This window comes from Schistocerca cancellata, chromosome 1, assembly GCF_023864275.1.
Source record: "Schistocerca cancellata isolate TAMUIC-IGC-003103 chromosome 1, iqSchCanc2.1, whole genome shotgun sequence".
In the NCBI taxonomy this organism is placed as follows: domain Eukaryota; kingdom Metazoa; phylum Arthropoda; class Insecta; order Orthoptera; family Acrididae; genus Schistocerca; species Schistocerca cancellata.
The window spans coordinates 877,321,704-877,349,558 of NC_064626.1; the positions used below are offsets into that span (position 1 = coordinate 877,321,704).

The window sequence follows — 27,855 nt, forward strand, 5'->3', positions numbered from 1 at the left end:
TTGTTTGTGTGTGTGAGTTTTTCCCCTGCCACCACTTGGCAAGTAGATCTTTGACAGCTACCCATTTACATTAAATTACCATCTCAGCCAGAGCTAGGTGCACAGTAGATGGAAATTCTTGCAAAGTACGGGGGGGGGTCAATGCAACTCTTTGTAACTGAAACAGCATAGTTTGAGGTTGAACCATTTTGTTGTAACCTTCAAATACATGAGCAGTAAATCTTTACATTCCAAAACTGCAGCAGTCCAATTAGCTCCAATGTGGTCATCTCCGTAATAAAAGTATCAGCAGTGTTGAGGTGTCACGAGTGTGGAAGTTACATACCACACAGCATTATTGCAATGAAAATATGAAAAACTGAAGAATACCTCTAATTGCATCAATTTAAAACAGCAGCTACCCTCAATTTCATTACAGAAATCTTGGGATTATAGTGGATGAAGTTCAACCTCAACAAAATTTTGGGATGTGTTTTATTTTCCAGATATTCTGATACAAGGAATCTGCAGTATTTGCTGGATGATAATTTATTCAGTTATTCTAATTAACTGCATCTGTGAAAATGCCTGAACACTGAAAAAGCCTAATATGTAATCCTCAAAATGAACATCAAGGAACAGGTTAATGTGGCAACTCTGCAATGCGAAGGTACTGTGATGCAGCTGCCACCACCGCAAGAAACAGCATAGTGTTGCCAGGTCACTATGCATTCAGTGACTTCATAAACAATAAACCTTATGCATATTATTGTACATTGCTACTTATGTATGATTAAAACTACTGGAGAAAGGTCAGCTGAGCAAATGCAAACTCAAGTACAACAAGTTATGGAATCATTCCCCCAGTATAACTGCCAGCAAATTTTTTTTTATCTCCGACAGCATTAAGAGTGCCTACAAATCAAATCCAAGTTTCAGATGAACTTTAACATTTGTCAAGAAATTGCTGCCATTTCTCTGAGGGAACTGGAGAGTGTAATGAGTAATTTTCTAAGCTGGCATTACAGCTTGATCAATGAAGATAGGCAGTTCTGGCATCTCTTTGCTTAATATACTGAAGTAATTCACTTTTTATAACTGGTGCATGTTGTACACAAATGATACATCTTACTATACTTACTGCAGATTTCCTGTCATCCGCACCACAGGTACAGCAGCCTACCACGAAAGTGGTTGCGTTAATGATTAATTATGCATTACTACTCGCTACAGAACTGCTTTGTTCAACCAAGATGAATTATCTAATTTAACAACCAATATGCAGCTCAATTGTATAAAAATGATATTCCAGGGTTACCAGAAGTTTCCCTAAGTGAGATTCCCTGATTTCCAGACAAATTTTAGCATTTTTTCCTGACATTTTTAGATCTGAAGCATAAGTAAAGACATAAGTTACTTCCATAATTCTTCCCTTGTGAGCAAAAATCCTATCACCATCTTTTGTAACTCTTTTTAAATGGATAAAGGAAGCCAAAATGGTGTACGTGTTTTGTTAAGACCACTTAGATTTCAACAAAATGAAACATTGTGACAAAAACACACATTGCTTTGAAGTCACAAGACAGATTTAAAGTACCTTCACTGACTTCAGGAATAACCTCACAAAATGTACCGAAAGAATTGTGCAAGGCAGAGAAGACTTGTGTAAACCTACACTACAGGTGATCAATAAAATGTTGCTTCTACTATGTTCATTAATGTCAGTTATTAGTCACTGTGTTATATCTTATTTCACAGGTACTGTGTGAATTTTCTTTCAAGAAATATTTGAGTACATAAGAGTACAAACAGCCAGCGACTGCCACCATTTTCTTATCATCCATAATTTCTAGTATATAAATTACTTTCAAAGTGCCAAAATGTACTAAGATAAATATCTATAAAATGTGGCACACTGTATGATGTACTTGCGACGAGACAGTATATTCCCGAAATCCATAACCCGTGGTCTCTACCTGCCGAGGAGCACTGCAGTCCCAGGTCCTTGGATAAACCACGAATATCTGCTGCCAAACACAAACAGACCTCGCCTGCAGGCAGATGAGACTAGATCCGAAGCTGCTTGGCTAGTGGCAAGAAGTGGTGGTAGCACTGACTGCAAGCAAGGGGAATGGTAGGAAGAGGAGAAGCAGTAAGAATGAGTGACTAAGGAAGCAGGACATTCTCAGCTGCCCTATCAGCTACAATGCACGTCATCTCAGTAGACAAACCATTTCGTCTACTGACAAAACAGATTTTCGAGTGTTTTTCATATTTCCCCGACATTTGAAATTTTGATTCCCACAATTTGTGGCAACCTTTTATTCCTACAAAAGTAATTCCCAATGTCTTTGGCAAACCCAGAAATTACAAGCGGGGTCAAAACAACACTTCAGTGCTACAATTCATTAAATTTCAACACTAGTGTTGAATGATCATGAGAACAATTTAAACCACCAACCCTACTCCATACTATCAAAATCTTTATGTTAAGTATTCCTCATTTTACCATTTAATGTCATTTACTACAATGAACTCTACACACACTTAGTTCCTATGACAAAGGATGCAAATTCTTTGGAGAAGGGTGTCAAGCATGTATGTTGGCAGTGATCTGCAGCTGGATCACAGTATTGTACAATTAAGAGAAGTAATGTAGTTCCGATCCGATGAAATACAGAGCAATATATAGCTTAATATAACGATCATACATACAAAAGATTATGCTTCACTTTACTGTATTTGGCACATGTTATACCTGTGTGATTAGTACATATTCATTTTAATTCATGGTTATGATTGCCTGACAAAAATAATCTACAGGAATCTAACTGAGCATTGGTAAGACTAAATGTATTTGTTAACCATTACACTAACTTCAGTTTATTTGTGGCAGCAGAAAATTACCTGGGTCATTCATTACACTATCACTGCCTCTCTGCCCACAGCAAATTGTTAAGAACTACCCTTCTTGTATAATTTCAAGCGCTTTATCTTTCAATTTAATATACTGAATAACTTTAGCTACTACCTGCTGAGATGTATGCTAATGAGATCTTAAAGGCATCACAAAATTAAATTTGTGTGTATGCACATACACATTTTTCCAGAGCTCACTAGGGTATCATTTCCTTGTCCAGCTATGGTATAACAGCAAACTTAAATCCTGCTTGTCCCAAGACAAAAAATGTTAGACTGGAAACTTGACATTCAGTGCAGCCAATTAAAGTGAAGACAAAAACACTAGCAGAATAACATGCCTGATTCCTATAAAAATGATTCTGTGTCAGATAAACAGTGAAACTTTACACAGAGCCATCAGCAAAATCTATGATGGTAGAACAGCTAAATTGTGAATCAATGTTTCTCAATTTTTAAAAAAAAAGACATTGGGCTAAGGAGATGCATCAAGGTCAGTTTTAACATTTGCTCTTTATCACACACAAGTGTTGCCAACATCTGCACCTGAGTTACTTATTGTGTAACTTAGCGTCATACGCACAACAAATTTCACTGCATATTATTCACTATACATCCACCATGAAAATTAAGTAACTCTTCTCTTTGTTCTGATTTTTGTTACCTTTTAGAACATGATTTCATGGCAGTTCTGATGTAATTACCATTACTATGAGTTCAAAATGAAGTATGTTTCACAAACATCCCTGCTCTGCACATTAAGATATCAAATGTATTAGAGGATGTTCTGTTTGTGGGGCACTGAACAGCACGGTTATCAGCGCCCGTACAAATTCCCAACCTTCGCTCAGTCCAATCTTGCCACTTTCGTGAATGATAATGAAATGACGAGGACAACATACCCATTCACCTCAAGGCAGGTGAAAATCCCTGAAGCCAACAGGTCAAATGTATTAGACACCATTTACATCTCAGTAATCTTAAGACATTAAAAGGGACACATTTTAATGATCAAAGGTAATTACTATTTGATTATGTCACAGAATTGCTGCAAAAGGATTTGACATGATTGTTATTGTATATTATTTATTCACCTGAACTAGTGACAAGAACATTACAGAAAAAAAGCAATATGAACTTTTGGAGCAATGAACAAACAATTCAAGGAATGCGAAGTCAAATGAAAGTTCTTCACAGATTACATAAATGCCTATTAGATGAGATTCAACTGTTTGAACCTGACAGAAGCTAAGTTCACATTGCACAACTATCTACAACATTCTAACTTCCAACTGTCAAAAACATTAGCTCGATACTGAAACAGTTGTGGCATTTCATCTAAAACAGGTTACTGGAATGATAAGACAAAACGTGTCTTCCATGAATTCGAATTTGAACACAATGCTGCAGTTCAACAGTATTAGTCTTTCCAGGATATTAAATGAGCTTGTATAAAGTACCAGTTTTCTTTCTCAAAATGCAGCAGGTAAAAGAAATGTTCTGCATAGAAGACAACATACTTAAAGTTGACCACAGTCATTGACTACAATCTTCTTGCTTGTTTTGCCACTTTGAGAGCCAAAGGATTCAATCTGAAAAGAAATTTGGTTTTCAAGACTTGCAAAATGTTTGATAACTTAAGTAGGCTATAGGTATGTATTTTGCATCATCAATTTACCTTTTTAACTACATCCATGCCTTCAACGACTGATCCAAATACAACATGTCTATTGTCCAGCCAACTAGTCTTTGCTGTCGTTATGAAAAACTGGCTGCCATTTGTATTGGGGCCAGCATTAGCCATTGATAGAATTCCTAGAGAAGACAGATTGTTAGTATCCACACACTAAAAACATATTGATAGACATTAAATTTTAATTACTCTACCTGGTCCAGTATGTTTTAGTGTGAAGTTTTCATCTTCAAATTTATTGCCATAAATAGATTTTCCACCAGTGCCGTTATGGTTTGTAAAGTCACCTCCTTGGCACATGAAATTTGGGATAACTCTGTGAAATGTGCTGCCCTTATATCCAAATCCTTTTTCTCCAGTGCAAAGAGCCCTAAAATTCTCAGCAGTCTTAGGCACTACGTCCGCACGTAGCTGTAAAAAGTTTAATAGTTTCAGAAATAAAAAATATGCTACAGCAAATGTGTGCTGTATACTGCAGATTTGACATTTTACACCAACTACTTGCGCTCAAATTACTACTTAGTCACGATTGGCGGAACCACCCACTGTCAACTTAATATTTCACAAATCAACAAAATGCCGACTTCGGTTCTATAATTTTCACTACAAGATACCAAATTACTACGCACGTAACCGAAATAAGCACTATCATCTGGCCGGGCTGTGTCAGATTCTGCAAACTAACGGTCAATCCTACACGTGCACTTCCTACATTAACAGTTCCAATAAATCCAGCAAAATTTTCCCACTTTACCTTTCGTTAGACTTTAACACCACATTTACATAAACATTATTCGAGGACGTTGTCGAATCACCAGCACCCCTTTAATTTCTCTTCCGGCTGTCCCACCCGATGCTGGAATTTGGTGGCAACCTTCCAATTATCTATCACGTGTCTCGTTAACACGTTAAACAGTTGCTGTAGATTTGACTGGAATGCAACAGCTCTGCACATACTTGCTAAACAGGAAGGCAACATTTCACTCAGCTCTGAATATTCCGCTTTCCTTTTTCCGCGTTCCTATTACATATAGCCACAAACAAGTTTACCGCTGACGCACGTGGGCTGGCCTACGAGCAAAAAGTATTTACTTTTTTTTATTAATTCCTATTTTTTAACTTTTTTTATCGCTGACCTATTATGATCCACCCATTACCTAAAAGATAGCCAAATCATGCTAATTATTACTGCAATTACTTTTTATGCACAGGGGGCTACTTTTATACACACCTAATATTGAAAAATGTCTAAAACGAAATTTAAATTTTGGTAACAGTAAAAGTTGAATAATACATTATTTCCACCGACCTTGAAATACGTTCACGAAGAGAAGAAAAAAAATTCTTTGGCTTAGATAAATATTGATTAGGATTTTCACGGTAAAAATCTCCCACACGACCCAGAAGACTTTATATTCACGATACATTTCACAAAGCAGCATTTCCACGCGACATGCCGGCAACCTACTAAACCACGCTGCAATGGAGAAATGCCTGGAACGAGATACTACTATAAAAGAAAATTAAATCTACTGGAAACATACCTCAATCACAATTCGTCCAATGGTCTGGCCATCAGCAGCCATATCGAAGAAAACTTTCGGACGGCTCATTTTCGTAGCAAAATAACGAGTTACGTTACTGCTTAAGCTCAACTGCAAACCTCGACTGCCACCGATTCTCTGCAAAGAGGAGCCGGATTGGCGGCATAAGTTCAACACTGCGAGAGCCATAACTACGTACTGACTGTTGACGAAGTAGTTCTAGGGAACACAATACTATCGTAAATGACACACCAAATATTTTTCAAAAAATAATTTTACAAGGAAACAGATTAATTAATTTTATAAGACAGTATACATAGTCGTGTTCATCGATAAATATATGTACTATTTCCTTGTGCGGATGAACATGATGACTAGTAGCGTACATAGCGGAATCACATAAATGGAAATTGGGGCGTTTTTATGCGTTATATCATAAATTAATAGTTGAAACAGCTGTTATTTCGGCTGAATGTTTATGGCAACTCCAGTTATTTTTCAGAATTATCCATGGTTTTTTTTTTAATTAATGATACTTGTATTCACACGCATGCGTATAGTCATCTGCACTACGTGATTCAAAATATAATCATACGTCTCGTCACTTTTCCGTTCTAAGTCATATAGATTATCAATAAACGTACGGTTTCCTTATATTTTCTATGTTCTAATGTATATTTACCATTATATAATTTATACATAAAATTAAGGAGTATCAAGCTATGATTCTGTCATGACTGCCCAAATCAGCGCCTGTGTTTCCGTGTATGTTGATGGCTGAAAATTAATTACGAGAAGAATTTAACTTAGGCAGATTTTTTTTAAGGAATTAAAGATTCGCATTGGTAAGACTGGCTATTACTGCAGTTAGTTTTGCTGCTTATTTTGTAAATATCCTTGTTGTTGATGTTGTTGTTAGTGCTGACGAAGTATGACTTCATACTGTTATAAACGATGGGTATTGTGTAGGCGGATTAGAGAGAAATGCGAAAGTTCAACTACAAATAATTCCATATGTATATTATTTTGAAATATTAGGTAGCGAATTCTATTCCTATGTTGTCTCTTGTTCAAAAAGTTGTTTGCACAAACACGCATCTATAATCAGCGAAATGCAGCAGACGCTCTCCTATGGTTCTAGTACTTGACAGCGCATATTGTTGCTTGGTAAATGTTTTTCAGTAGTGGACTTCTTTATAGAAACGTCAACCTTACAGTTTAAAACTACAAAGCGGGAAAACATGGAATGCTCTAGCAACCAATCTGTCATTTAACTTGTCCAAATGTAATTGGTGTCAGGGGATAAAAGATACAAAGATAGTTTAATCATCAGAGACTGAAAGCGTAAAATATTTAGTGCGTTATTGGAATGAAATGTTAGGCTACAGGTTCGGAATGTTAAATATTGACAACTTAGAAAGGCATCCACTGACTTCATCTTGTGTATTGGCAGTCTTTGCATAGTTTGACAATGTGGTCTACCGGAGGCAATTCCTATTCATTTTATTATTTTGTTAGATCCATTTTGATTGGAATATTTAAGTGCAGAGCACAATATCTATCCCTTGCATTTTACAATGTATCGTATCAGACTAAATAAAATCATGAATAAGTAGAATGACTCACTCTGTGCCCAAGGTAGTAACCTCCAATCATTTTTGTAGGCCCATTGGTGAATCACTTGTTCACTAGTGTGCAATTGGACAGATACATGGAAAGTTAAAGATGCAAAATTTGCTTGTCATTATAAGTTATTTGTTATTACATTCAATTATACCTGTCCACAATTGTCATCATTCTTGAACTCTGTAAGTGTAGAAGGGCTCTACTACCTCTCCCATTTGTCAGTCAGTGCTTGCAGTAAATAATCTTGCAGGAACAAACCTTTCACCGAATGGTAAAGGCATTGTATCGAAGATAGGCACACAAAAAAAGAACAGAAATTTCACTAGCTTTTGGAGGAATCCTGTAACGATCGAGGGGAACCCATAATGAAGTTTGTCAGTCTTAAATCGTATGAGTTTTAATTCAGTCACTTCTTTCTGCCATCATCCTTACTTCCACTGCATACTTTTACTTTACCTTGTTCATTGCATCACTGTTAAGTGTTATTAAATAACACTATATTGTGTTTTGCAGTATTACGACACATGTAAAACAAAGGTTGCAATTTTGGTATGTCATACCTTTTAATTTTTTATTTTAATATGATTTTTCTGTGATTAATCCATGGTAAGTCAGTAAAACAAGACAAAATAATTATCAGTAGCTAATAGAATCCACCATTCATCGTTGATGCTGACCTGTGCTTGGCTAAGTCATTTTAAGACATTGTGCCACTTGAAACATTGTGTACAGCCCAGTATTTTAGATCCAGACATAATATGAAATATCTTTTCTATTTTTAATGCTCTGAACTGTAGTTTTAATGATCATCTATATCTTTAAAACTGCAAAAAACATGATTTTACAGAGTTCTTAAGATCCACGGTTGTCGTGCATGGGTTCTTACAAATTAATTAATTATGGAAAGCATGCATGTTGACAATTGTAGCTGAGGTTATTTGCACACTTCCTATGCGATTTTCTTATGCTGTTGTTCGCTATTTTAATAGTAATGATTTCTTCTTAGCCATTGCTAATTTATTTCATCTGTCTGCAACTGAAAAGTCAAATTGAAAATTAAGCTATAACCTTCCTTCCTTCTCGTGCAAAGTATTTTGGCCATTTTTATGTGTTTGTTTGCTCTTGTAAGGACAGTTGAAAAGTACCATGGAAAGACATCAGAGGTACTATTTTATGGAGAAAAATACAATGAGGAGGCGTTAATGTTATGAGACATCATATTGCTCCTTTGCCATCCCCCATTTAATGCATACTACACAGTAACAAGCAGCAGTATCAATACAGTACTGCTTCCCATCTAAAAATATAATAGGCCTACTTCTGAACATTAGTGTCGCCTTGTATGATGGTGGAGTTTATTTAAGTATCTCCATTATCGTGAAAAATATTGACAGGAGAGCGTGAGACATCCGTAGAATACTTGTTTTTCATGATTAAATGAATGTTATGTCATAACACTTTCCCAAGTGTCTTGCCAAACTTGTGTATGGCAGTTAATTGATATCATCTCTAATTCCATTTAGTGTTGGTTTTGGTACCATATTCCTAATTACTTCAGGGCACATGTTATCAGTTCTTGCCTTAATTTCAAATTTGTCTCTAATTTATAAAAAATAAAATAATGGCACCTAATTGGTGTAGCCCAGTGAGTGCTTGTTTTTGGCCTTCAGTAATGTTTGGCTGCGTAACAACCAGGTAACATGTGGAGTATGGTTTCCCCAAATTTTACACAGTTTTAATCTGCCAGAAAGTTAAAAACTGTGAATAAATTTATGGCAGAGCCACTCTATGGATGGAGTTTGCCACTTTAAGAATAAGGAGAAGAAGAATAGGTCACTGCACGTCAGCAGTTCTATGTCACTGTCATATCTAGTCTTGAGTCTCATATTAATTGTACCAAAACACTTAAAACTTTCTGCAAAAACTTTATAGAAAAGTTTTGTAACTGAATATAATTTCTTATCCAATGAAAGAAATCATTTTCTATGGATCTACTTATTAATTCCAGATAAACTTGAAATAACCACTAAAAAGTGGCATGGTAATGGCATGGTAAGTTAGTTCAAATACCTTAATTAGCGGCTGTGAGTATTAATAAAGCAAAACTTACTCTGTCGTCAACAAATGTACGAGGTATTCACTAAATTTATCATCCGCCACTTAGAAAACATACGAGATTTTTTTTTAAAAAAGGCAGGAAGTAACTTGCTCTAGAAATGAATGTAGTACAGTGAGCCATTTGCAAGATGTACTGTAGACATAATTGTAGGAGGAGTATGAATTACAAATTTATCTGGGATTTTCAGATTTTGAGAAAGATTTTGACTCAGTTCCAGCTAAACTTATGTTGACAGCTCTTGAGAAATAAATATATAAGTCAGCAGTACAACTTCTGTGATGGTTCACCAGGACAGTGAGTAATTCAGAACAAAAAGAGGAGTCAGGTAATAAGTCGACGTACTGCCAAAATCTTACTTGGTAATCCTAAAGGAAGTTTCCAGGTCCTTCAACAAAGATCGAACACCTGCTAATGAAATGTATCTGAATCACATTTGTTGAGTTTATGACTTTGTACTGTTTTTGTCTCTGGTGCAGATAAACTTCACCATGAATGGAATAACACAGTACAATAAGTGTGGAACTACGCTTGAAAATCAATTAAACAAATTCTGGAATATGTAAAAACAACGTATCTCAAAGGAAATAGTGATAATAAATAGTGCTGCCATGGAATCAGTTGCTGAGTTTTTGTCTTTAGGGAAGGGTTTTCATAACAGATTTTCCAATGGATCTAAAAGGAGAGAGAGTAATCAGTGTGTATTACCACTTTTGTTTTAAGGGAGTAAACCCTGAATGCTAAAAACATTCAAAAATTCATTAACCATCGAGTGGATGTACAACACTAGCAGGCTTATGGCGTACTCTGTACAAATGAAATGAATACCTGCCTTTATTTTGTCAATATAAATGTATTAACAGAATTGAAGTTAAATGCTAGTTTAATTACACAATGTCCTCCACCAGTAGCTGAGCAGTCAGGGCGACAGAATGTCAATCCTAAGGGCCCAGGTTCGATTTCCGACTGGGTCGGAGATTTTCTCCGCTCAGGGACTGGCTGTTGTGTTGTCCTAATCATCATTTCATCTCCATTGACATGCAAGTCGCCGAAGTGGCGTGAGGTCGAAAGACTTGCATCTGGCGAACGGTCTACCCGACGGGAGGCCCTAGTCACATGACAAAAAAAAAAAGTTACACAGTGAAAAAAAGGAACCTATGAGCTAAACTACTGTTTAACTAAACAATAATAAAATAAAATTTCATTGTATCACTCTGTTGCCATGTACAAATGTTCTTCCCCCTCCCACTGTCCCCCATGACCCACTCAAAGTACTAAACAGTGCAATCGCACCAGATCCATGCCAACTGCTTATTTGATTACTAATAATCTTGTAGATAACAGCCTCACTGTGGGATTGTGCTGCTAGCTCAGAATCTGGGTCATTTTCTCACACAGATCACAATTTTTGTCTCTCTTAAGTACACTGTTTATGGTATGTTACTGTTGCTCACGTGGGTATAAGTCAACATAACTTGTATTAGCTGAAGCAGTAATGAACGAATAGGTATGGACTTGCAATTGTAAACTGACAGTGGAATGATACAAAACGTTATTTATGATAGGTGGACTTCATATGTAGGTGTGCCCATTTGAGGGCTAGATATTATTTTGTGCCAGTCTGCTGAAAATTAGAATCCAAGCAACAGAAGTATAGTTCCTCAGAACCACAAATGTGACAATGTTGAGAAATGATAAAATCATAAATCCTACTAACTGGAAAGAAAAGTATATTAAAATTTTTGTATCTGCAACCCTTAGCTGTAAATTCTAGAGATAAATATAAATGAGTGGAAAGGGTGGGTACAAATTATAAATTGGTAGAAACTGTGAATAACTGATGAATAGAAGGCCAAGAGCATGTCCCCACCACAAATCATAAATAAATTACTGTAAGAGACTGAAGTTTGGAGTTGTAGGGTTCAGATCCCACCCAACTGGCCTGATTTAAGTTTTCCGTGGTTCACCTTTATGAACTGATGTAAATGTAGTGTTGCTGCCTGTACAATGGAACTTATTTTCTTCCTCCTCGCTCCCAATTCTTCTTCAATCTAAGTTTCTACTCTGTCTCCAGATACCTTATTGTCAGTGACACATTAAAGTGTGACACTCCATTTATTGACACTTGAAGTTGTCACAGTTACTGGATAATGGTGTCATCCAAAAGGATATGAGACATTAAATCATAAACATATAGTCATCATTTCAGTTGCGTCTGATGCTACCCTGCAGATCCATTGTTTGGAATTGTCAGTCACCAGGAATGAGCAAATATTGGTCTTATTTGCAGAATGTATTTGTAGCTCACTGCATAATAAAAGCCTTACCTTGAGCAATGAGGTGTGAAAAATAAAGCACCTGTGTGAGGGGAAACAATTCAGCCACACTAGTAATTGATTGTCCTCGCTACCTTTAACTGGTTCATCATGTCATTGGAACTGTGAAAATACAAAATCTTGTACAGAAATATGCTGATGATGCAATTACAATAATGATGATGATGATGATGATGATGATGTAAGATGTATGACCTTTTGGTCCTGACTTACTTAGAAATTGAGGAGGTAGGGGGCAGTGTATTTCCTAAACATTTATATGTAAAACTGATATTGTTCAATGTACAAAGGTCTCTTTAAATAAATAATTTCTCTGTGTTGTGATTTACACAAGTGAAGCACATTTTTTTTTATTATCACTGCTTATGTCTGTAATTTTTTATTTTTATTTTTCAGGAACAGACGTTTGAAATGTCGCAGTTTGGACAAACCACAAAAAACCCTCCATGGGTGAGGACTACAGGTAAGGCACTTTATCTGTTGCTCTTCTGTATTACTGACTTCATACAGAAATATGTAAGATTTTTTTCCATAAAAGTAATGTAAAACTTTTCATTGTGAAGTTGATGCTATTCTGTAGTTCTACATTCACTTAATGGTAAAACATTGCTAGTCTCATATGTTCATAGTTGAAACTGGGTCAACATTTGCATTTATACATTGAACAATGTAATTTTATAGTAACATTACATGTTCAAAATGTATAATTGTGCCAAATGATACCATGTATGACAACTAATTTGTGCAGATAATAATGCTACATGAATTTGATCGGGATTGACATTTAGGGCTGGAGACACATATAAAGAAGTTTATAATTCAACAGAATCTTCCGTCACTTCTTGGTAGAACAACATTATAATAAAAGAACAAAAGCAAACTGGTGCTTTTCATTTATTATAAGTTTATTATAATTATTCTAAAAATAACTTTCCCTCCCACACACACACACACACACACACACACACACACACACACACACACACACACACACCAGAGAGAGAGAGAGAGAGAGAGAGAGAGAGAGAGAGAGAGAGAGAGAGTTGGTGGCAGCGGTCCTCAGTATGAAGACTTGTTTAATGCGCAATACAGTTTTTGCCCTCCACACTTAACTTCCATTACGTAAGTGATATTTCCTTAACACTTCACACTCCAGGATGTGTCTTACCATTTGATCCCTCCTTTAGGTCAAGTTGTGCCATAAATTTGTGTTTTCCTAAGTTCATCTTCATACCTCCATATTTGTTATTTGATCTGCGCATCTGAACTTCTTTCCTCTAGAGCATCCCATTTCAGCTTCTATGCTCTTTTTGTCTGAACTGCTTATTGTTCACATTTTGCTTGCGTATGAGATGACACTCCAGACAAATACTTTCAGAAAAGACTTCCTGACACTTTAATTGATATTAAATGTGAACAAATTCCTCCTTGTCAGAAATGCTTTTTTTGCTGTCACCCCATCTTCAGCTACTTCCTCTTCTCCTTCTGTAATATTGTCCTATGGTTTGTTTCCCTTAAATTGACCTGCTGTATATTCTTTCCATCTCTTAGCTTTCCCTTCCTTGCTTACTACTGGCTTGCCATCTGAGCTGTTGATACTCATACAGCTGCTTCTCTTTCCTTCAAAGATCCCCATTCCTGCTTAACCATTTCACACTTTCTGTCAGTCTCCCCCTTTTAAGATGTCTCAATTCTTTTTCATCTGCTTCATTGGATATGTTTTAATATTTTCTCCTTTCTCCAATTAAACTGAATTTTCCAGTGTTATCCGGGGATTTTTACTCTGCTGCTTTCTGTATTTCATCTCTCAAAGCTACCCAGGTGTCATCTGTTGTATTCATTTCCTCTGTTTCAGCCCCCATTGCCTAATGCTCCCTCTGAAACTCCTTAACAACCACTTACTTGCATTTCTGAAATCTGATTAAGCTCTGCAGTCACACATCAACACTCCAGGATAGCTTGGTGGATGTTCTTTTAGACAGGTTCAAAAGAACAGCCAGTAAACAAGAATCCCTAGTTGTGATACACATTATATAAATAGAAGATGGAGGGGGGAGAAAGGAAAGGGAAGAAACTAATTATAAAAGTTGCATCGGGACTTTATGCGGAATCAGCAATGATGAGTGAAGTGCCGGGCTGGGATTTGAACTTGGGATCTTCTGCTTACAAGGCATTTGCATTAACCTCTTCGCCACCAGAATATAATGTTTGTTGTGCTTGTATGAACTATCTTGGTATGCCTCTCAGCTGACCCACATTTCCACCTAGTGCCACCTATCAACTGTCCCTGTATGGGTCCTCAGTGGTTGCTACTATGAGATTCCCGCAGGAGGTTGGCTGTAATTGTGCATCCGCACTGTAGGTGGTGGATTCATTGCCCATTGAGGCGAATCAGTTGTATGAAGCGTTCGTATAATTGATTCACCTCGATGGGCAGTGACTTAATCACCTTCAGTGTGGATGCACAGATACATCCGACCTTCTGTGTGAATCTCAAAGTAGCAACCACAGAGGACATGAACAGCGACTGTGGATAGATGGCACTAGGTGGGAATGTGGGTCGGCTGAGAAGCATGCCGAGATAGATTGTACAATTACAGTTAACAATGTATGCGGATGATGCACTGGTTAACGCAACTGCCTAGTAAGCAGGAGATCCTGCTTTCAAATCCCAGTCTGACAAACATTTTCACTCTTCACCACCGATTCTGCATGAAATGCTGATGCAACTGATATCGTTAGTTCTTTCCTTTCCTTTTGTTTCTCCTCCCCCTCCCCCCTCCCCCCCTCCCCCCTCCACCTTCAGTTTATATGATCGAATAAATTATAAAAAATTGTTGAGGCTTTATATCCTCAGATTTATTTGGTGTACATTCATTACAACAAATATGTGAAACTACAAATGACACTCAGTGTGTGGGACTGCCACTTTACATTGACCCTGCCTACGACAATACGCAATGTGTTCTCAACTTTGCAATGGTCTGTCACTCCTAGTTACAACTTTTCAGACTCCTGTCATGTCAGACAAGCCATTTCACTAATATTTTCATTTTAAATAGTGTAGTGTCCTAGATTCGTTCCCCCAATGAAGTCTCATTTAGAAGACTTTTTGGGACACTACTCGAAATAATTTTAACCTCATATATATCCTTTTTCCTGATGAAGCAACCGTTGGTTGCGAAAGCTTGAATTTTGTGTGTATTTTTGTGTTTGTTTGTGTGTCTATCAACCTGCCAGCGCTTTCGTTTGGTAAGTCACATCATCTTTGTTTTTAGACATATTTTTCCCACGTGGAATGTTTCCCTCTATTATATTCATAACCTCATATTAACTCGTAAAAAAAATGTAATTTTGAGGTGAGTTGCAAACACACGCAACTAAAAGACTGTTCCCCTTCCCCAACCCCTCTACATTACTGCATTCATTCAACATGACAGTTGCATTCTGGTCTGAGCTACCAGAGATGGTAGTAATTTATGCATGAGATGTGCCTGCTTGTGTGAATGACTGTGTGGTGTCTTCTTTGTTGAAGAAGGCTTTGGCTGGAAGCTACATATCTAACAGTCTTTTCATTGTGCCTGTCCGCAACTCAGCATGTCATCTTTATGGTGAATGCAGTCTAACATTTTCGTTATATTGTTGATATCCCAACCTGGAATTTTTATTGTTTAGTTTTCAGAGGGACTATTTTTCTTTCTCCTAGCTTCAGGTCTTAGGATGTGTCCACCGCTGTGAACTGCATTTAACTTTTAGTTCTTTTCCATTGTATCCTTATGCCAGCTCTCAGGAACTGTCCAATACCACACTCCAAACCCCCTGCCACGATGACTTGGCATTTCTCAGGCACTCAGCTGCCCACTGCTTGACAATGGTTGACTTTGACTTTAGCATCTACAGAAATTCTGATTCCAGTGCTTAATCAGTATTGAAGTATCTCGTTATCATGATGCAGCTTGCACCAACCAAACTTAAATAAAAGATTGCACACAGACACACACACACACACACACACACACACACACGTTTCACCTTTGTTTGTAATCTTAATCATTTATCACAATTCCAGAACATAAAAAATTGAAACTGAGTAAGGTAATTGAGATAATATATCACTGCCACATCTCATACTGCTTCCTTATGTAGGTCCCATCTCCCTAATTTCCTGCTGGAAGCCAGGTAACAGGTTCAGGGTAGAAAAGGATCAAATATCAACATGTGGAAGGGAGACTCATCAGGCAGTTTTTTTTTTCACCAAATTAACATTTATTTAAGAAAAACATACTAATCAATTAAATTCCAGATTATAACAATATGGAAACCATCAGTGTAATCCCTCATTAGTCGTTTTACTCATTGCTGAGTGTCGTGACCTCATTCATTCTTACGTAGTTGAAACTTCAGACAAAGGTCTCCAACCACAGCGATCTTTGGCCTTTCTTAATATGATGTGAAGAGGCAGGCTGGTAATCTTCTTCGCTTGATCCAACCATCTGTTTCCTGCTATCCCATGTGGTCTTCTGCCCTCAATTTTTCCCTGCAAGATAGTCTTCTCTAAATTATCCCCTTTCCTCAAGATGTGCCCAAGGAACTGAAGGTATCTTTGGCTGACACGAGAAGATAACCTTCTTGTGATTTTAAGTTCATCTATTACTGAAACATTTGTTCTTTTTTGTGTCCACGGTTCACATAGCATCCTCCTCTAACACCACATCTCGAAGGCATCTTTTCATGGTCCAGGTCTCGCATCCGTATAAGAATGCAGGAAACACCAATGCGTCTACCAAGCGCATCTTTTTTGTCTTGGTTATTGCCCAATTCTGCCATATCTGTGTGAGTTTGACCATTGCGGCTCGGCCAAGAATAATTCATCGTCTTATCTCTTTATCACACTTTCCTATGCGATTGATCAGAGAGCCTAGATATACATAATCACTCACTATCTCCAGATTCCTTAAGTTTCCTGTAAGTTGGTTTTGATCAATGCCTTGGCAATTTATAACCATTAGTTGTTGTTTTTTTTTCCTCCATGTTTATCGCTAGGCCAAGCTTTAGACTAATATCTTTCACTCTTGAGAACAGATTACCAAATTCTTCATCACTTCCTGCTATGAGTGTAGCGTCATCTGTGAAGCAAAAATTGTTGATTTCCCTGCCACCACTTGAAATACCACCATCCCAGGCACCCAGTTCTTTCCTGATTACACACTCTGTGTAGATGTTGTAGAGCTGAGGTGACAGTATGCATCCTTGTCTGACGCCGTTTCTCACATCGAAAAATTCCGAGTGTTCATCATCTACTTTTATAGTTGCGGTTATAAAGACATTTTAGTAAGGATACTAGGTGTTTTCAAACTCCAGACTCATTGAGCACATGCCACAACTAGTCCCACATGACACGATCAAAGGCCTTGTTTATAATCTAGGAGGCAGAAGTAGGCAGGGACACAGAACTCATAACATTTTTCAATTATCTGTCTTAAATTTAAGACTGCCTCTCGAGTACCTTCACCTGACACGAAACCCGCTTGTTCTGCGGAAATCTGAGGCTGCAGAAAATTTTTTAGGTGTTGATTTATTATATGCAGAAGGACTTTACTAGCCTGTGATATTAATGCTATGGTCCTACAGTCGAAGCAGTCCCTAACTGATCCTTTTTTGTGCAGAGGAATTAGGACAGGTGTAGTTCAGTCTTTAGGCCATTCACCTGTTTTCCACACCTTATTACATATTAAATGTAGGGCATGCATGCCTTCCTCTCCCATCGCAGTCAGCATTTCTCCGGAAATACCATGTATACCTGGGGATTTGTTGTTTTTCAGATGTTTGATGGCATTTTTGATTTCACTGTACAGAATATCAGGTTCTTTATTTGATTTCATACAAATGTTCTCTTCTTCAATGTTGTTTCCTTTGCAATACAATGTTTCACAGTGTTGTTTCCACTTAGCTATTACTAATTGCTTGTCCCTAATAATAGTGTCATCTATATCTTCTACCATCCATGTGCTCAGTTTGGACTCTTGGGTGATGCTGTTTATCTTCTTGATAGGTCATGCATTTTATTTACTTTTTGATGATGTTCTCTGTCATCACAGATACTGTTGAGATAATGTGTCCTGTCAATTCGGCAGCTGTGCTGTATTTTGTGGCAAAGTTCTTTGTATGCTTCTTCATCTTGAGCGGTTCGTCTGCCACATTGCTTTAGTGTGCTCTGTTCTTCAATTAGTAGTAGAGTGTTGTTCGAAATCCAGGGATTCTTCGCTTGAGGGGTCTTAATAACCTGTTCAGGGAGAGATGAACTGATCATTTCTTTCATTTTGTCCCATATTTTGGGAGCTGCTACTTCCTGTGTTAATTTTTGGAGTTTGGGTCTTATTCTTTCTCCAAATTCTTTGAGATTAATTTTATCTGTCAGACGAATCTACCTTACTCTTTTCTTTTTGGTCACTTTCAGTTTTATCTTCATTTTCATATACAGCATGATATGGTCACTGCCGCAGTCTGCTCCAGGATAGGTCTTGCAACCTAGGATCGAAGTACGCCAGCGTTGTCTCACCAAAATGAAATCAATCTGATTTCTAACCCTACCCCCTGGAGAAATCCATGTGCATCAACGCCATGGATGATGTTGAAAGAGGGTAATACAGACATATAAGTTGTTATTCATGCAAAATTCCAGTAGCCACTCCCCACATTCATTTCTCACTCCCAAGCCATGAAGTCCAACCACAGATCTCATATGTCCATCATCTACAATCTCACCTATCTTTGCATTAAAGTCACCTTGGATGACTAATATTTCCTTTTTGGGTGTTTTTCTGATAGTATTTTCTAGCACCTCATAGAATTCATCTATTTCTATTTCTGATGAAGCTGCTGTGGGAGCATAAACCCGAATGATGTTGATATTGCACAGAGTAGCTCTCATTTTAATGGAGATTATTCTGTCACAAACGGGCTCATAACCCATAACAGCAATACAGAGGTTCTTAGGGATCACTGTAGCAATGCCATTTCTACTCATATCCTCACATCCGGAAAAAATACTGTATTCTTTGCTTGAATCATGAAGTGGCCACATATTCTCCAGTGTGTCTCGTTGAGTCCAAATATGTCTAGCACATGAAGACCCATTTCTCTCTCCACGATAGCAAGCTTTCATGTCTGCAAGAGACCTCGCACATTCCAGGTTGCTATCCTTTTAATGCTTTGCAAGGATGGTTTAGATTGATCTTTGCATTCTGAGGCTCCTCTCAACACTGCCCCCCCCTCCCCCCACCCCTGGAGGCCCGTCTGGTTACTCCAGAATCTAATTTAAGATTGAGTAAAGCCATGAGGTTGTCTCGGGGAAAATAACAGTACTGGTTTCCCATTGCCTTCTACTGTTTAAATGAAGCTACCCCTAACGTGGAGTCAGACGCCTTTTGTAGCTGCTCTTCTGGAGTACAAACGCTGCAGGTTTGCCTCTTCTGCCATTGATGCCCTTACCCTGGCAAGGGGTCCTATGACAAGGTGCTACCTTCCAGAGCCAGAAGAACCCTGGTTCTTCTAAGACGTTGATACTCTTCCCACTCCTCCTTCCTCATAATTTCTGAGATGAGCCCATGACTTGCGACCGGCAATGGCGGAGTTGTGGTGATGTATAAAGTGACAAACTACTGAAATTTACCAATATAAGCAAAAGAAAACAGTATTCAATAAACACAAAGCATCTGAGTTAATAACGGTAAGAATGAAATTTAAATCTTAATTTACAAAGGTTCATGAGTTAATCCCACCAACCTCCACAGCCTACAACCCTGGTGGCAGTCGCTCAACCCAGGTATAGTTCCAAGGAACAAGACTACTACTCAACCTTTGCAAGGTATGACAGACGATGTGACAAAGTACACTCCCGTGGCAATAACGTAGACCTCAGGCATTGATAAGGATGCCGTCAAAGTGACTGCCCAGAAGTCACAGCTGCAAACACCAAGACAGACTCGTGTGTTTTGCAGTCAACTGTGAACATAAATCACATGCAAGGCAGCACCCTCAGAATACAACATAATATACATTCGCAAATGATGAGACTTGCTTTAGCAAGTTAATATAAGTCACAACCTTAGATAAAACAAATAGTTAAAGCCAAATAAATAAACTTACACACACACACACACACACACACACACACACACACACACACACACACAAACAAACACACACACCTTCACAAGGCTTTTAATTGGATCAGGGGAAATTCGCTAGGATTGACAGGATAATTGGAATGGTTCCAGAATGAGATTTTCACTCTGCAGCTGAGTGTGTGCTGATATGGTAGGAGACGAGGTACTGGCAAAAGTAAAGCTGTGAGGATGGGGCATGAGTCGTGGTTGGGTAGCTCAGTTGGTAGAGCACTTGCCTGCAAAAGGCAAAGGTCCCGAGTTCGAGTCTCGGTCCGACACAGTTTTAATCTACTAGGAAGTTTTATAATTGGAATGGATTTGGTCATACACAATAAATACACTACTGGCCATTAAAATTGCTACACCACGAAGATGACGTGCTACAGACGCGAAATTTAACTGGCAGGAAGAAGATGCTGTGATATGCAAATGATTAGCTTTTCAGAGCATTCACTCAAGGTTGGCGCTGGTGGCGACGCCTACAACGTGCTGACCTGAGGAAAGTTTCCAACCGATTTCTCATACACAAACAGCAGTTGACCAGCATTGCCTGGTGAAACGTTGTTGTGATGCCTCGTGTAAGGAGGAGAAATGCGTACCATCACGTTTCCATCTTTGATAAAGGCCGGATTGTAGCCTATCACGATTGCAGTTTATCGTATCGCGACATTGCTGCTCGCGTTGATCGGGATCCGTGCTGCTCGCATTGGTCGGGATCTGATGACTGTTAGCAGAATATGGAATCGGTGGGTTCAGGGGGGTAATATGGAGCGCTGTGCTGGATCCCAATGGCCTTGTATCACTAGCAGTCGAGATGACAGGCATTTTATCTGCGTGGCTGTAACGGATCGTGCAGCCACGTCTTGATTCCTGAGTCAACAGATGGAGACGTTTTCAAGACAACAATCATTTGCACGAACAGTTCGACGACGTTTGCAGCAGCATGGACTATCAGCTCGGAGAGCATGGCTGCGGTTACCCTTGACACTGCATCTCAGACAGGAGTGCCTGCGATGGTGTACTCAACGACGAACCTGGGTGCACAGATGGCAAAACGTCATTTTTTGGATGAATCCAGGTTCTGTGTATAGCAATCACGATGATCGCATTCGTGTTCGGCGACATCGCGGTGAACGCACATTGGAGGTGTGTATTCATCATCGCCATACTGGCGTATCACCCGGCGTGATGGTATGGGGTGCCATTGGTGACACGTCTCATTCACCTCTTGTTTGCATTGACAGCACTTTGAACAGTGGAAGTTATATTTCAGATGTGTTACGACCCATGGCTCTACCCTTCATTCGATCCCTGCGAAACTCTACATTTCAGCAGGATAATGCACAACCGCATGTTGCATGTCCTGTACGGGTCTTTCTGCATACAGAAAATGTTCGACTGCTGCTCTGGCCAGCACATTCTCCAGATCTCTCACCAATTGAAAACATCTGGTCAATGGTGGCCGAGCAACTGGCTCGTCACAATACGCCAGTCACTACTCTTGATGAACTGTGGTATTGTGTTGAAGCTGCATGGGCAGCTGTACCTGTACACACCATCCAAGCTCTGTTTGACTCAATGCCCAGGCGTATCAAGGCCGTTATTACGGCTAGAGGTGGTTGTTCTGGGTACTCATTTCTCAGGATCTATGCACCCAAATTGCGTGAAAATGTAATCACATGTCAGTTCTAGTATAATATATTTGTCCAATGAATACCCGTTTATCATCTCCATTTCTTCTTGGTGTAGCAATTTTAATGGCCAGTAGTGTACATATGCCTCTGTCTAAGTAAGATGATAAGTGAGCACACAAAGCTGACAAGGTGCAGGTACAAACAGAGCAGTTGCAGTCAAACCCTTAAGCAAGGCAGAAAATTTCATTCAGTAGTAGCCCTATGTAGTTAAATTATGACTAAAACACATTAACATAGGCTAGAATGAATACTTTACTAAATCACAATTAGATTTCAAATTCATACGCTGTACCTGTTACAGTACCATGACATTGCCATTGGGTACACTGCCAGTCACTGGTGTTACCACTTCAATTCATAACATCGTACCCCAAGCAAGGGGTTTACCAATGAACAGAATCACGTGGCTTCAAAGAAGACACACTAACAACCGTAGGCCACTCTTAAGCCAAGGCACACGTGAATTATCCTTTTAACTCCTCTTCAAATAAAAGGACAAGGCCCACATCACCAGAGCTCCAGAGCACGACCTTCGTCACCTTATTTAGCGGCTGCCCAACATTGGACAAGTCGCTCAGCGATCCGGCTGGGTACATGTGTTATCCATCCCAATTGTACCCAACCGAACCCCGCTGCAAGGCACTGCTACTCCAGCCCCGCTTCTTCCGTCATGTGTGGTTCACAACTCTCCCCACTGTGCTGAGCCTCCACACCTCAACCAGGAAACCCAAAGATAAGTCACAAGGTGGGTGACTACCGTCACTAGTGCCAGATGCAGTTAGACCAGCAAACCGAGCTGCCACGGCTGAACTGCCTTTTTGCAGTTTCTTCAGATTGTAATGGCACGTTGTTCTGTAAGAGGATAAGCAAGGGGCAAAGCCTGTCCCACTCAGTTTGGAAGCAGTTGATTTGTTTGATGGGTTCAGTCTATAACCTGAGATCCTGTGCCCGCATCCAGCAGATAGGTAGTGGACATTGAACCCACAATCCTCCTACATCTGCATACATACACCGCAAGCCACTGTATGGTGTATGGTGGGGGGTACCTTGAACCATTACCCATCATTAGTTTTGCTGATCTATTTGCAAATGGAGCAAGGTAAAAAGTCTGTCAAAACACTTCGATATGAGCCCTAATTTCTCTTATCTTTCAAATTCTCATATGAAATGTATGTTGGTGGCAGAAGTATCCTTCTGCAGTCATCAGCAGATGCAAATTTTCTCAATTTTCCTGATAGTGTTTCACTTTTTTAGAGCAAGCCGTGATTCATTACACCAAATAGAAATTCTGTCTGAATCAATCCTTTATCCTTGTACAGTCACTCAATGACAACACTTCTCCATACACTACAGCATCAATAGTGAACAGTTATTGATTGCTGCTCATTGTATCCGCCAGATCATTTATGTATATAAAGAGCAAGCAGTCCTGTAACACTTCTCGGGATCTTTCGGACATAGATACACAGAACTGGCTTGTAGTGGATTTGCAAAATGTGTAACAGCTTGTACACCTACTACTAGTAACCTTATTACATTAAGCAAGCTTTCAGCATTCAGTTGCTTCACAGGCAATATGTGTATTACCTTTTTGAAAGGAGCAAGAATACTCTGAATTGTGAATACATGTGCACTAGTTGCTATGTTGGCAGTATCCAAAGTCATTCCAGTAATATTTCCTGCCTTATAATCTATATGTTGCTTCATGTGATTCTCACCCAGCTTAAAGATCACAAGCAGTTCAGGTGGTTCCAAGCATGAAACTCCATACTTCAATTTGCTTGAGAAATTAACATAACTTGGGTCACATTTATATTGCAGTTAAGCTTCCTTTATGATTTTGAGTGTGGTAGAATGAGAAAACTACACGATTGCAAAAACTTACAAGCATGTAGAGAAGTAGTAAACAATACAGAACAAAGAATGAAAAGCTTTGGATCAAATTTATGGTGAGCCTTGGATTGAATAGACAATGAAGTTTGTGACTTCAGGAATGAAACAACCTTCATCTTACCTTCTTTAATTGGTAAAAACTGGCATGTGTAAATTAGTTTCTCTGCTTCTGGTTAAGCCTGTAAATAACTGTCACTTAAACTGCTAACGGTCTTTTTAAGTGTGTTGGCAACAATCTTGATACTCTTCATGCACTGTTTTAATACTTGGGTTTGTGCAAACCATTTTATACCCATTATCACATGGAGTTTGAATTAAAATACAGAAGACTACATAATCTTCTTTCACAGCTTAACTCTGGAGTTCATTCATTGTAATATTTTCACTTTTTTTCACCGATTCATCATGATCTTGAAATTTTTCTTCCCTTTGTGTAGAAGTGGTTTCTGTGCTTTTGGATGTAGCTGTTCCCAAACCATCTACTTCCAGCCTCTGTCATTGGTACTGACAAGGGAACATCCCCATCGCACCCCCCTCAGATTTAGTTATAAGTTGGCACAATGGATAGGCCTTGAAAAACTGAACACAGATCAATCGAGAAAACAGGAAGAAGTTGTGTGGAACTATGAAAAAATAAGCAAAATATACAAACTGGGTCATCCATGCGTAAGATAGGCAATATTAAGGGCAATGTGAGGCGATGAGCGCCGTGGTCCCGTGGTTAGCATGAACAGCTGCGGAACGAGAGGTCCTTAGTTCAAATCTGCCTTCCACTGAAAATTTTGCTTTCTTTATTTTCGCAAAGTTATGATCTGTCCGTTCGTTCATTGACGTCTCTTGTTCACTGTAATAAGTTTAGTGTCTGTGTTTTGCGACCGCACCGCAAAACCGTGTGATTAGTTGACGAAAGGACGTGCCTCTCCAATGGGAACCGAAAACATTTGATCGCAAGGTCATAGGTCAACCGATTCCTCCACAGGAAAACACGTCTGATATTTTGTATACGACACTGGTGACAGCATGTGCGTCACATGACAGGAATATGTTGTCGACCCACCTAACTAGTACACTTGGCAAATGGGTGAAAAGTTTCTTCTACCTTGCCCGATTTAGGTTTTCTTGTGGATGTAATAATCACTCCAAAAAAAGTGATGAAAACATAAGAGTTTTTCACATAAACTGAAAATAAAAAGTTAAAATTTTCGGTCGAGGGAAGATTTGAACCAAGGACCTCTCGTTCCGCAGCTGTTCACACTAACCACGGGACCACGGAGCTCCTCGCCTCACATTGCCCTTAATATTGCCTATCTTACGCATGGACGCCCCAGTTTGTATATTTTGCTTATTTTTTCATAGTTCCACACAACTTCTTCCTGTTTTCTCGATCGATCTGTGTTCAGTTTTTCAAGGCCTATCCACTGTGCCAACTTATAACTAAATCTGAGGGGGGTGCGATGGGGATGTTCCCTTGTGAGCACCATCCTCCATGTTCGCTGGTTTGCCCAATCTTTAAGAAAGGAAAGAAGATAAAAGAATAACAAGTCTATTGACCGCTTGTCACAGACGGAGGAGTAAAAAAAATATGGATGCCTACATTCTGTTAACATGGGACACCTCTCCATAGAAACCTACAGATCATCTTAATCTGTCCCCACACCCATCGCAGATAGGCCCATGCTAGAATCTCAGGCACCAAAGGTTGCAGTCGAAGAGTAGGACGAGAATCGAGATGAGGCTATTCCAATAACTCCAGAAATGCCAGAACAGCCTCCCAGGAGCTCCTCGACAGAATAGGAGGAGGGAGCCATGAGGAAACTCTTCAGTTTAAACTTAAAAGCGTTTGGGCTACTGCTAAGATTTTTGAGTTCTTGTGGTAGCTTATTGAAAATGGATGCAGCAGAATAGTGCACTCCTTTCTGCACAAGAGTCAAGGAAGTGCATTCCACATGCAGATTTGATTTCTGCGTAGTATTAACTGAGTGAAAACTGCTAACTCTTGGGAATAAGCTAATATTGCTAATAACAAACGACATTAAAGAAAATATATACTGTGAGGGCAATGTCAGAATTCCCAGACTATTGAATAGGGGTCGACAAGAGGTTCTCGAACTTACACCACACATAGCTCGAACAGCCCATTTTTGAGCCAAAAATACCCTTTTTGAATGAGAAGAATTCCCCCAAAAAATAATACCATATGACATAAGCGTATGAAAATATACTTTTCGTGTTGAACTGTTACTTATTTCAGATACTGTTCTAATGGTAAATAAAGCAGCATTTAGTATCTGAACAAGATCCTGAACATGGGCTTTCCACAACAGCTAACTATCTATCTGAATGCCTAGGAACTTGAACTGTTCTGTCTCGCTTATAATATGCCCATTCTGTCTGATCAAAATATTGGTTCTTGTCAAATTGTGAGTTAGAAACTGTAAAAACTGAGTCTTACTGTGATTTAGCATCAAATTATTTTCCACAAGCCACGAACTTATTTCATGACTACATTATTTGTTACTGTTTCAGTATTACATACAAGATCCTTCACTACCAAGCTGGTGTCATCAGCAAACAGAAATATTTTTGAATCACCTGTAATACTAGAAGGCATATCATTTATATAGATAAGAAACAGCAGTGGCCCCAGTACCGACCCTTGGGGAACGCCCCACTTAATAGTGGCCCATTGGGACTGAACACCACTACCACTCTCAATATTGTGGAGAATTACCTTCTGATTTCTGTTCTTAAAGTAAGAGGCGAACCAATGTGAGCTACTCCCCTTACTCCATAATGGTCCAACCTCTGCAGTAATATTTTGTGGTCAACACGGTCAAAAGCCTTCGTTAAATCAAAGAAAACGCCTAGCGTTCGCAACCTTTCATTTAATCTGTCGAAAACCTCACAGAGAAAAGAGAATATAGCATTTTCAGTTGTTAAACCATTTCTAAAACCAAACTTACATTTGACTGCAAATTATGTCAATTTAAATGCTCCAGTAACCTTGTATATACATCCCTCTCGATAACTTTAGCAAACACCGATGGCATAGAAATAGGTCTATAATTGTCAACATTATCCCTGTCTCCCTTTTTATAAAGTGGCTTCACTACCGAGTACTTTAATCGGTCAGCAAACAACCGACCACTCCTAAAGGAAAAGTTACAGATATGGCTAAGTACTGGGCTAACATACATAGAACAATACTTCAGTATTCTGCTAGATACCCCGTCATACCCATGAGAGTTCTTGGTCTTTAGTGATTTAATCATTAACTCAATCCCCCTCTTGTCAGTATCATGGAGGAGCATTTCAGGCAACAGTCTCTGAACACTTATTTCTACGAGCACTATATGATTTCCTATTGGGACTAGGTTTCTATTTAGTTCACCTGCTATATTCAGAACATGATTATTAAATACTGTACATACATGCGACTTATCAGTAACACGGGCATTCCCACTATGCACTGATTCTATATCGTCGACCTGCCTCTGCAGACCAGCCACTTCCTTTACGACTGACCATATGGTTTTAGTTTTTTCCTGAGACTTAGCTATTCTATCTGCATACCACATACTTTTTGCCTTCCTAATAACTTTTTTAAGCACCTTACAATACTGTTTGTAATGGGCTGCTGCATTTAGATTTTGACTGTTTCTAACTTTAAGATATAATTGCCACTTTGGTCTACAGAATATTCTTATCCCTCTAATCAGCCACTAAGGCTGCCTTTTTGTGCTAGTACCCTGTTTTGAATGTTCTAACGGAAAGCAACTTTCAAAGAGCACGAGAAAAGTCTTGAGGAAAGCATTATATTTATCGTCTACTGTATCAGCACTATAAACGTCTTGCCACTCTTGTTCCTTGATAAGGTTTACAAAGGT

The 27,855-nt window shown here is 38.8% G+C and overlaps 2 protein-coding genes and 1 non-coding gene across 5 annotated transcripts in view; 2 read left to right on the forward strand and 1 right to left on the reverse strand.

Moving 5' to 3' along the window:
• Positions 1-3,967: 3,967 nt before the first annotated feature.
• Positions 3,968-6,326, reverse strand: LOC126190266 (peptidyl-prolyl cis-trans isomerase). Its single transcript, XM_049931008.1, has 4 exons — positions 6,136-6,326; positions 4,786-5,002; positions 4,577-4,713; positions 3,968-4,490 (listed from the first exon to the last, which is right to left on the reverse strand). The coding sequence occupies exons 1-4, from the start codon at positions 6,322-6,324 to the stop codon at positions 4,419-4,421; spliced, it is 615 nt and encodes a 204-aa protein (XP_049786965.1). The 5' UTR covers positions 6,325-6,326; the 3' UTR covers positions 3,968-4,418.
• Positions 6,327-6,865: 539 nt separating this feature from the next.
• LOC126190282 (cell division cycle and apoptosis regulator protein 1-like) overlaps positions 6,866-27,855 on the forward strand; it is a 253,430-nt gene continuing 232,440 nt past the window's right edge. Inside the window, exons 1-2 of one of the 3 annotated variants that reach the window (XM_049931010.1) lie at positions 6,866-6,980; positions 12,610-12,676. In XM_049931010.1, coding sequence (XP_049786967.1) covers positions 12,625-12,676 — 52 coding nt within the window. In that variant the 5' untranslated portion in view covers positions 6,866-6,980; positions 12,610-12,624. Of the gene's footprint in view, positions 6,981-7,155; positions 7,174-7,251; positions 7,303-12,609; positions 12,677-27,855 lie in introns of those variants that run through there. The other 2 variants (XM_049931011.1, XM_049931009.1) reach the window with 2 other exon arrangements.
• Positions 20,587-20,661, forward strand: Trnal-caa (transfer RNA leucine (anticodon CAA)). Its single transcript has one exon. It is a non-coding gene; the product is annotated as a tRNA-Leu (tRNA).